The sequence below is a fragment of the Pimephales promelas genome, chromosome 15 (assembly GCF_988280905.1).
Source record: "Pimephales promelas chromosome 15, fPimPro1.hap1.1, whole genome shotgun sequence".
Taxonomy (NCBI): Eukaryota; Metazoa; Chordata; class Actinopteri; order Cypriniformes; family Leuciscidae; genus Pimephales; species Pimephales promelas.
Genome location: NC_142783.1, coordinates 25,599,883 through 25,608,437, shown reverse-complemented (window position 1 = coordinate 25,608,437; position 8,555 = coordinate 25,599,883). Strand labels below are relative to the sequence as shown.

Below are 8,555 nucleotides of genomic sequence, written 5' to 3'. Positions count from 1 at the left end.
TTCCAGGATCATCATCCAAAAGTAAAGTTCATTATTGAAGCATTTCACAGTAGCAAAAGCCATTACACAGTAGAATTCCTTTAAAAAATAACCTTCTAAAATGCTGACCTCCTGAGCATAGACACTCACATTTTACTAAATTGATATAAAAAAAGGCATTAAAAGACATTTTAAATAATATGAACATGTCAATATTTCTGCTATGACAGGAAACAGTGTGCACTTGTTGACTATGCTGAAAGGAGGCTGCATTCTGTTTGGTTCTTCATGTCCGTCTCCTTGACAAAAGAAGCATCGGACTCCTTTTTATGCTTCATGGGCAAACTGACATTAAAAAAAATAAAAATAAACATATTTTATTAATTCATAATGATTTGTATTTATTCTTCTTATTAAAATATTGACTATTTGGGTGCAGCGGACCAGCATTTTCCCCCTTATATCTTTAAACGGGTTGCTATCTTTTGGTTATACTAGTGCAAAATGCCCATGCAAAAAAATAAATAAATTTGTTTTTGTGTGTTTTGCCAATGTGTGCTTCTTTTAGCGATATATTTAGCGATATCTTTTGAATTTCTAATCCAAACAATGTCAAACTCGGCACTGCACTTACTCTTGCCCGTAGCAAGGCACTAGTCAAGTTTGAGATCCATCGGACTAACGGTAAGAGAGATAATAAATCTCTGATAATCTCTGATAGATCTGATAATAAAAGCTATCATGGCATGACATTTACTGTTAAGTTTAACATTGTTGCTGTGCTGGACACTTGTTTTCAACACAATTCTGACATACTGTCCCATTCACCTCTCTGGAATTCAAAATATTTCGTACATGTTCATATTTTTATAACCTGATCAGCAGCAGCTTATGAAACTTTTCAGCTACCAGTACTTCAGGGCATTATATACTTAGCTCTTTATTGGCTTTCTATATGGCTGGTTAAGTACTGTATACAACATACAGGCACTGACCAAGAATGCTAAATTGAACCTGAATATATATTTAAATGATATATGTAATACGTTAAAGGCAAAGTTTGCAGAAATTACTTCTTTGTTCAGTGATTGTCATCTTTTTATCTTGTATTTTTGATTCTTAAAAGATATAATAAGTCATATTATAGTTATTAAATAATTTTTTCTCATGCATCTCACCGTGCAGAGCATGAGAGCTTCAGTCTGGGCTGTTTCTCACAGTCCTGTACTGTGTCTGGTAAAGGGATGCCACTGGTCTCTGGGAGAAACAGGCACAGGGCCGCACCAATGATCGGCCCACCGCTGTAACAGATCATAGCTGGCAGAGGGATCTCGCCCTCAGGGGTCAACACCGCATTTATAATGCAGGCCGATCGGTAACAAAGACTAACCAAGCCGACACACTTCTGCCTGCATCGAGTAAAACACTTTGTTAGTGAGGAAGAGACTTCAATTCAATGTGCATTTGATAAACAATAATGTACTCTGTTGAAAATAAATTCATTATTGCAATCCTCTGAAGGCAAAACACTATAAATACACATTTTGAGTTCCAACTGAAATTTCTCTTAGGCTTTGTCCACACTAAGGGGTTGTTTACACAATGCCGTTCTGAACAAAATGTTTTAAAATTGTTTAGAATGAGTTCTGGCTAGTGGAAACCTTAAATCCAGAGAGGTGGGGTCATGATCGGAGATTATACTATGATAGTTGCAGAAATTGATAATTTTATCGTCCAAAAGAAAAAAAAAAAAAAAAAAAAAAATAGTCCTCCAGATATCTGACAGGCCAATCTGTCAAACTATTTTAGTATTGACTGTTTAGTATAAGAGTAGGAAAAGGAGGTGTTTTGAAGAAGACCTGTCTGTCCAATATTGTATTTTTGAACCAAATTGAAAACTCCCCCTTTGTTATGTCTTATTCTGTCTGTATCACCTCAATGAGTTTTTATGAGGGTTTACGCATGCGCAGTAAGGTTAATTAAGCGCTTTCCGACATTTCAGTGAGGACGGGAAACTATAGGAAAACATTAGTGTGGAAGGAGACAGTTTTGAAATAAAAATGCCATTTCCAAATGTAACCGGATTAATGTGAATGTAAAGCCTTGGGGACATTTACACGACTACGATGTAACAAAAATAGAAACGTTTTTCCATTGTGTGTTTTGTGTACAGATGACAACATTGCCAAAACGATCCCCGTTCACACCAATCGGTGAAAACAACTAAAAACGCTGTATTATGCAGGCCAGGCCAGTAGTTGGCGATGTCACTTTGTAAAGAAACACTACACGAATATGGAATTAACACGTAATATGCATGCGCATAACATTACCGTTTTCACAAATTCACGTTTTTATAGTTTAAATGGAGACAATAACGCAATAATTTTAAAAAACTTGCACTTTGAAACATGTTTTTCAAAAGTTGTTTTTAAATGAACTTCCAAACCACATAAAAATGTTCCTGTTTTGTTGTGTGTTAAATGGGATTAACTATTCTCAGATTTGAAGAACTGAGTGTGTTAATCAATATCATACACACACACACACACACACATATATATATATATATATATATATATATATATATATAAAACACTTTCAGTGTTGGTGTAGTTACTTTTTATAGTTACTATTTTTTTTTTGTAGTTACTATTTTTGTGTGACAGAATAAGTAAGCCATGGATGACCAAAGACAGGTTTTAAAAACAATCTTTTTTGATTTTTTACATTCCATTTAAAACGGCACACTTCACCTTGAATAAATTCCCATTTACAAAAATTTCCTTGAGATTATTAAAATGTTCTTCACAATAAGAAATGTTCTTCACAATAAGAAAAAAACTAACTTTTCTAGGGAACCCAAAAATGGTTCTCCTATAGGGCATCACTGCTCTGGCATTGCTGTTCCTTTTGGAACTTTTATTTTTAGAGTTTAATTATTAAATAATCAAACTCTGTAACACAGTATTTTATAAACTCAATCAATCATTGCCTTCTCACTCATTACAGCAGATGTTGTGCAACAAGGTGTGCAACAACTTATCGGAAAACATTTCAGATTAAGTGTGTGAACATTTTTATCTACTGTCAAGTTCTGTAGAGTTTGCTTACATTCACTCCACTGCCACTTTACACACAATATTATGTAACTGATAAAAAAGTGTTTTATAATGTCTACCATGAATCAGCATATTTTACTCTGAATGTCTACCTGCGTCTCGCACTGTGGATCAACAATCCAATATCTCTCTAACAATGCAGGAAATGCCACAGATGTTCTTTTGATTAGTACTGAATACTCTCATAGATCAGCAAATACTCAGACTGTCAGGATAATGTTTGCTCCCGAGCCTCTCTCCTTTTTATATAGTCTATGCAACGGCAATGCAGCGAACGACATGGAGTCTGATAACACCAAAAACGACCTGCCCACAACACACACTCCAACACAAACTCGCATAAATATAAAAAAACAAAAATGTATCTGCTGAAGCTTGTCAGGCCAAATGTGAATCGGATCGACTTAGGACGAAAACACGGATCAACACTATTTTTGAGAGACCTCCACTATTTTTACTGTGAAAAATTACAAGTTTTCAGATATGCTGAAGTAATGATAAACTGTAAAGAAATAGCAAGGTAAACTACAACATATATGAGACATGAAATGAACACAAAAGACTGTTCCAGGATAACAAAAAGTGGGTGCTTTAGGATGTAACTTTTTACATTCTTTTGTAATTTTATGTACTACATCTACTGTCTTATGTCACTCATCCCACTACTATCATATTGTACATTTCCAGACACATTCAGTACAGTAATGTCACTTACTACAATTTTACTGTTACACTGAAATTGTTTAGCCTAGTTCACTAACTGTTTTCGTTATCATATTTTACATTCATCTATGTTGACATTGCCGATTGTGAAAGATAGACGAATATTAAGTGAAATGCCTTATGCTAGATAACACCACAAATGTAATGTTATCATGGTACGAGCATGGTGCATTAGTTCAACGTCAAGCTGATAAAAGTAGCCTATTATTGTAACGTTGCAGTGGGAGTTTACATGAGTTTCCAGCATGTTGTGTGATCCTTTCTCCGGTGTGTTGAAAGTCTCAGTGTGGCCGGTACCATCTTGTATTCGAGCACGCGCAAAACCACGAGCACCCTTGTAAAAACTGGTAGCAATCTGAAACATCACCGATAGAGGCCGCTAAAAATACATATAGCACCTTTATCCAGTAAATCTCATGCAATCTCCTATATTTTTTTTATTTATTTGTTATTAAAGACCATTTAAATTGAATTTCCTGGTTCTTGCATGTTGTTTTCGGGTGCCACAACGTGACACTTGAAAAATGAGGAACTGTAATATTGATACTTTTTGCAACGGGTCTAAATTTTCATTGAAGTCCACACTTTACAAAGAAGCTTGTCCTTGCATATTTTATGATTGAGAGATCTGAACATTACCACAGACTCCAGGGTGTGTTTTAAAATTAGAGACGAGTTATCTAACTATCAATAATGTGTTTTATCAGATAGGCCTGTCTGGGTATTGTGTACCTTATTACAGTTGGGAACAGCTCAATCCCATAGAGCATAGAGACACAGGTGGTAGACTGCATACACAGCTTGCCCATCAGTGCCAGGGTCATAACAAGGGCAGGCATGTCTGTTCAGAAAGAGAGAATATTGCAAATAATAATTGTAAGAGTGATATTCTTCTAAGAAATTTACACATATAGCATCTACACTAAGCAATCTCAGATTATGATTACATGATGATTATATTTCATAGACAGTGCCCCTTACCGCATAACTTGGAAACGAGGAGAGACAGCATACAGGAAATGCCACTAAGGAACAGCGTGCCCATGCTGAACGGCCTACGGCCCCATCGCTTCAACAGAAATGGAAGCAGCAAAGAGGGACTCTCTGATAGTCCAGAGAAAAACTGTGCCAGATAGATATTTACACCAAAACTTCCCACACTGTAGCAGATCCCGTAATACGTGAGAGCAGATGCAAAACTGTGGGGGAAAAAACAAACATGAAAACTGAGTGTGAAAGGACTGTGTGGATAATAGAAATATTTATGGATGTGATCAGATATTGCCAGTAGTTACAGAGAAAATAAATGATTAGAAATGTTTCCAACACTGAAAGTTGCTGCCTTCATTTAAGTACAATCAACTTGGATGTTTAAGTCATTTCAACTTAATTGTGTTAAGTTATTAAGGCTAATTGTCTAATGATTGTCTTGATTGTGTTAAGTCTGTACTAAAAATATGGCTACATTCACACTGCAGGCTGAAACGACCCAATTCCGATTTTTTTGCCCCTTTGTGACCTTTATCTGATCTTTTCATGATAGTGATGAACGACACATATCCGATCTTTTCAAATGCGACCCAGGCCACTTGTGGTCCAAATCCGATATCCGATCTTCAATCTGAACGACCAAGTCACATGTATCCGACGCGCACGTCATTGATATTATGCGACAAAAAAAATCCATGCTTAGCTACTTGCGCAAACAACAAGTGACATCGTTGACTGTTGAGTACTCTTCTGCGTATGCGGGTCACTTCCGGGTCATTTCACATTCACGTTCACATAGGAGATCATAAAAGGTCGCATTTAGGTGGAAATGTAAACAGCCTTGCAAAAAAAAAAAATCGAATTAAAAAAAATCGGAATTGAGCATTAAGCCCCTGCAGTGTGAACGCAGCCTATGTTGTACAATTTTGATATAGCCTATAAGCTATTTAAAGTTTGGAAACATCCGAGGCTAAGTGTAAGTAGTTCACTCAAAAAACAAGTTGCTGCCTTAAACTTTAAAGTACACTCAACTTAAATGTTTAAGTCATTTAAACTTAAAATTACATTAAACTTACTTAAATTAGTTCAATCTTGTATAACTTATAAAAAAAAGCTGCAAATGGCCTAACTTATGTTGATTTATTTTCAGTTAATGCGATGTAAAAACATGTCGTCATAAATTATTGATTATAATATTTTACAGTAACACTTGCCAGTGGGGTTTGTTGGTGATAGCCCCTTAACGTTACATCATTCAGGAAAACTATTTGAGCTTGAAAAAACAACTCCAGTAAGACATTCCTCAAAGGGCAAGGTCACCTCCCTCTGTGTGCCACATACTTAAAAATACTCTAAATATGTGAAAAACACACTTGCTACTTTTAAAATACAGTAACGTACTTTAAAAAAGTGTAAATGAAAACGATAACTGAAATTGCATTACCAAAGTTAAACTTCCATACCCAATGTAACTCATGATAAACAGGCGCAGCAGTATAGTATGTGATGTAAAGTTGGTGAAATTAGACTCTGTTTTTTGGTCTTCGGTCTTCTCTGTGAGTGACATCTGCTTCTCAGAGTCGACAGACTCCAAAAGCTGTCAATGAAGGGAATGTACACTTTAAGTTTCATGTTGCATGCACTTTTTCCACAAATATTTGAGCAATTCTAGAGTACGACTATGCGTCTTACAAGATCCAAGTAGTGCTTGTCCTCCGGACTTCTATTCTGATAGCCCTCTAGTGTTTTCATCCTCTTATTAAGAAGCAGCCATTTAGGAGATTCCGGGAGAAAGCTAATAATTGCAAAAATAAATTAATTAATAATGCAACATCAATTAATAATGCAAAATTACTAATCAACATTTAACTTGCATTGAAAAATGTGTGTTTGTTCTACTAACAAATAAAGAGGCAGAAAGAGGATCTGAGGGATGCCCAGTGCTAGATAAAACTGCATCCAGTCACTGGTCAAGAAAGCTACGCCAGCCAATCCCATCATTCCCAGACTGAAGATGAAAGAAAACAGGGTGGGAGGCCAGATGCGATACTTGGGCAGGCTCCATTCAACCCCTGAGAAACCAGATAATGCCTCATAAATTCCTTAGTTGTGTCAAATCTGTACTCAATCTATGTTTCTGATATAGCCTATAGGCTAGGCTATATAAAGTTTGGTAACATCCAATGCAGTTCACTGTAAAAAATTAAGTCGCTGCCTTTAAAACGTGAGTAGGCTACACTCAACATGGATGTTTAAGTCATTTAAACTTAAATTATATTAAACTGACTTAAAAAAAAGTTGAATCTTGTATAACTTATAATAAAGGTTGAAATTTGCTTAACTTATTTTGATGAGTTAAAACACTGTTGAAACATATGTTGTAATAACTTATTGATCATGTTTGTTTACATTGTACAAAAGTAGCCTAGTTCTCCGGGTGCAAGACTGACCACCGCTATTCTAGTTTATTTCAAATGGTCTATTTGTTCTTGTGTTAATAGACAATAAGAAGACAGAGGCGTTGCTGTACCTAAACTGTAGGTGCAGATGTGAATGGCACAACAGGCTGCACCACTGATGCCACGGACCGCCAGGTACACGGGTACATACGGCAGAAATGCCACTATCAGAGTGGCGACTGCATGGACCGCTGAGCAGCAAATGAGTAGTAATTTCTTTCCATACCTTGATGGGAGGGAGAAAACACAATTTCTGTTATTAACTCGGCTTCAGTCGCAACAGCTTCTGACAGAAAGGGGGGAATACCAACCTGTCAGATACAGCACCACCGAATAAAGAGCCGATAAGCAAACCCGTCATGTATGTCGCTTTCCCATGAGAAAAATGATTTGCTTCTTGACACATGACATCCTGTGGCAAAACAGATACATGAGCCTATAACTCTGCGCTTTAAATAGGACATTGTGCAATCTTAATTACTCACACTCGTGAAGTCGCTGTGATTCTCCGTCCGACTTGCTGTGGTGTTGGAAATATTAATGTCCACTCTGTGGTTCAAAGACTTCGCTATAGTCTCACTGCAAGGCGTAATGTGTAACGTAAACACATCCACGAAAAATGTAAAGGCTGTGCAAAAGATCGGTAAAGTAAGGATCACATAAACATGTTTTTGTAGTGGACCAACTAACCGACAACAAGCGCCGACAGTCTTCATTTCGCCGGTGCTCGGAAGTAAAGTTCGCTTATAAAGGAGTTGTGGTCTTTCACGTAGCCTGTAGGCAAGGCTACGGTTAGGACGAGCACTTCTCTTTGACTGAGAGTCACCTTTTAAAACGTGTCAGTGTCCCTGACATGACTGGGACTTCTGAAGACGCCTTCTCTCCAACCTCTGTAGTAGGCGAAGTCTGTCTGATTATGTGAATAGCACAGTTGTTGGTTACTTTTTTATTTATTTATTTATTTTATTATGCAGTAACACACAGCTGCCAACTCACGCATTGGCCGTGAGACACCCGCATTTGATTGGTTTTTCACACGCTCACAGGCACAGCCGGCTCTCCCATAAGCGAACTTCTCAACTAAGCGGCTGCTTACTAGGGCTTTGCCGCCACCAGGGGGCGCCATAACTACGTACTGATGGTAGTCGTCGCGCCAACGGGAGGATTTTTTTCTTCCTTTTTTTATGCCTTTATATGTTTATTCGTTCTTGGCGAGTCCGCATCGTCAACTTCACCTTTGCAGCGACGCATAAAACATCAGTTTATTAATAAACAATTGGCT

At 37.1% G+C, this 8,555-nt stretch overlaps 1 protein-coding gene across 3 annotated transcripts; it reads right to left on the bottom strand.

Moving 5' to 3' along the window:
- On the bottom strand, positions 1 to 8,555 carry si:dkey-190l8.2 (solute carrier family 22 member 6). 3 transcript variants are annotated; one of them, XM_039668977.2, is made up of 11 exons: positions 7,964 to 8,552; positions 7,759 to 7,852; positions 7,585 to 7,685; positions 7,345 to 7,499; positions 6,718 to 6,886; positions 6,507 to 6,609; positions 6,278 to 6,411; positions 4,806 to 5,023; positions 4,557 to 4,665; positions 1,158 to 1,388; positions 1 to 324 (listed from the first exon to the last, which is right to left on the bottom strand). In XM_039668977.2, the coding sequence occupies exons 1-11, from the start codon at positions 7,987 to 7,989 to the stop codon at positions 231 to 233; spliced, it is 1,434 nt and encodes a 477-aa protein (XP_039524911.1). In that variant the 5' UTR covers positions 7,990 to 8,552; the 3' UTR covers positions 1 to 230. The 3 variants fall into 3 exon arrangements, with proteins under 3 accessions (XP_039524911.1, XP_039524902.1, XP_039524920.1); XM_039668968.2 differs by having other exon boundaries at positions 7,759 to 8,552; XM_039668986.2 differs by lacking the exons at positions 1 to 324; positions 1,158 to 1,388 and adding an exon at positions 2,676 to 4,179 and having other exon boundaries at positions 7,759 to 8,555.

What these genes read in the sequence shown, in the direction of transcription:
- si:dkey-190l8.2 (XM_039668968.2), bottom strand. Translation starts at nt 7,989, where the DNA reads ATGAAGACTGTCGGCGCTTGTTGTCGGTTAGTTGGTCCACTACAAAAA. An exon ending in CTCTTTCTGCCTCTTTATTT is followed by an intron (nt 6,610 to 6,717) that starts GTTAGTAGAACA and finishes TGCAATTATTAG; the next exon opens with CTTTCTCCCGGAATCTCCTA. An exon ending in ACAAGCACTACTTGGATCTT is followed by an intron (nt 6,412 to 6,506) that starts GTAAGACGCATA and finishes CTTCATTGACAG; the next exon opens with CTTTTGGAGTCTGTCGACTC.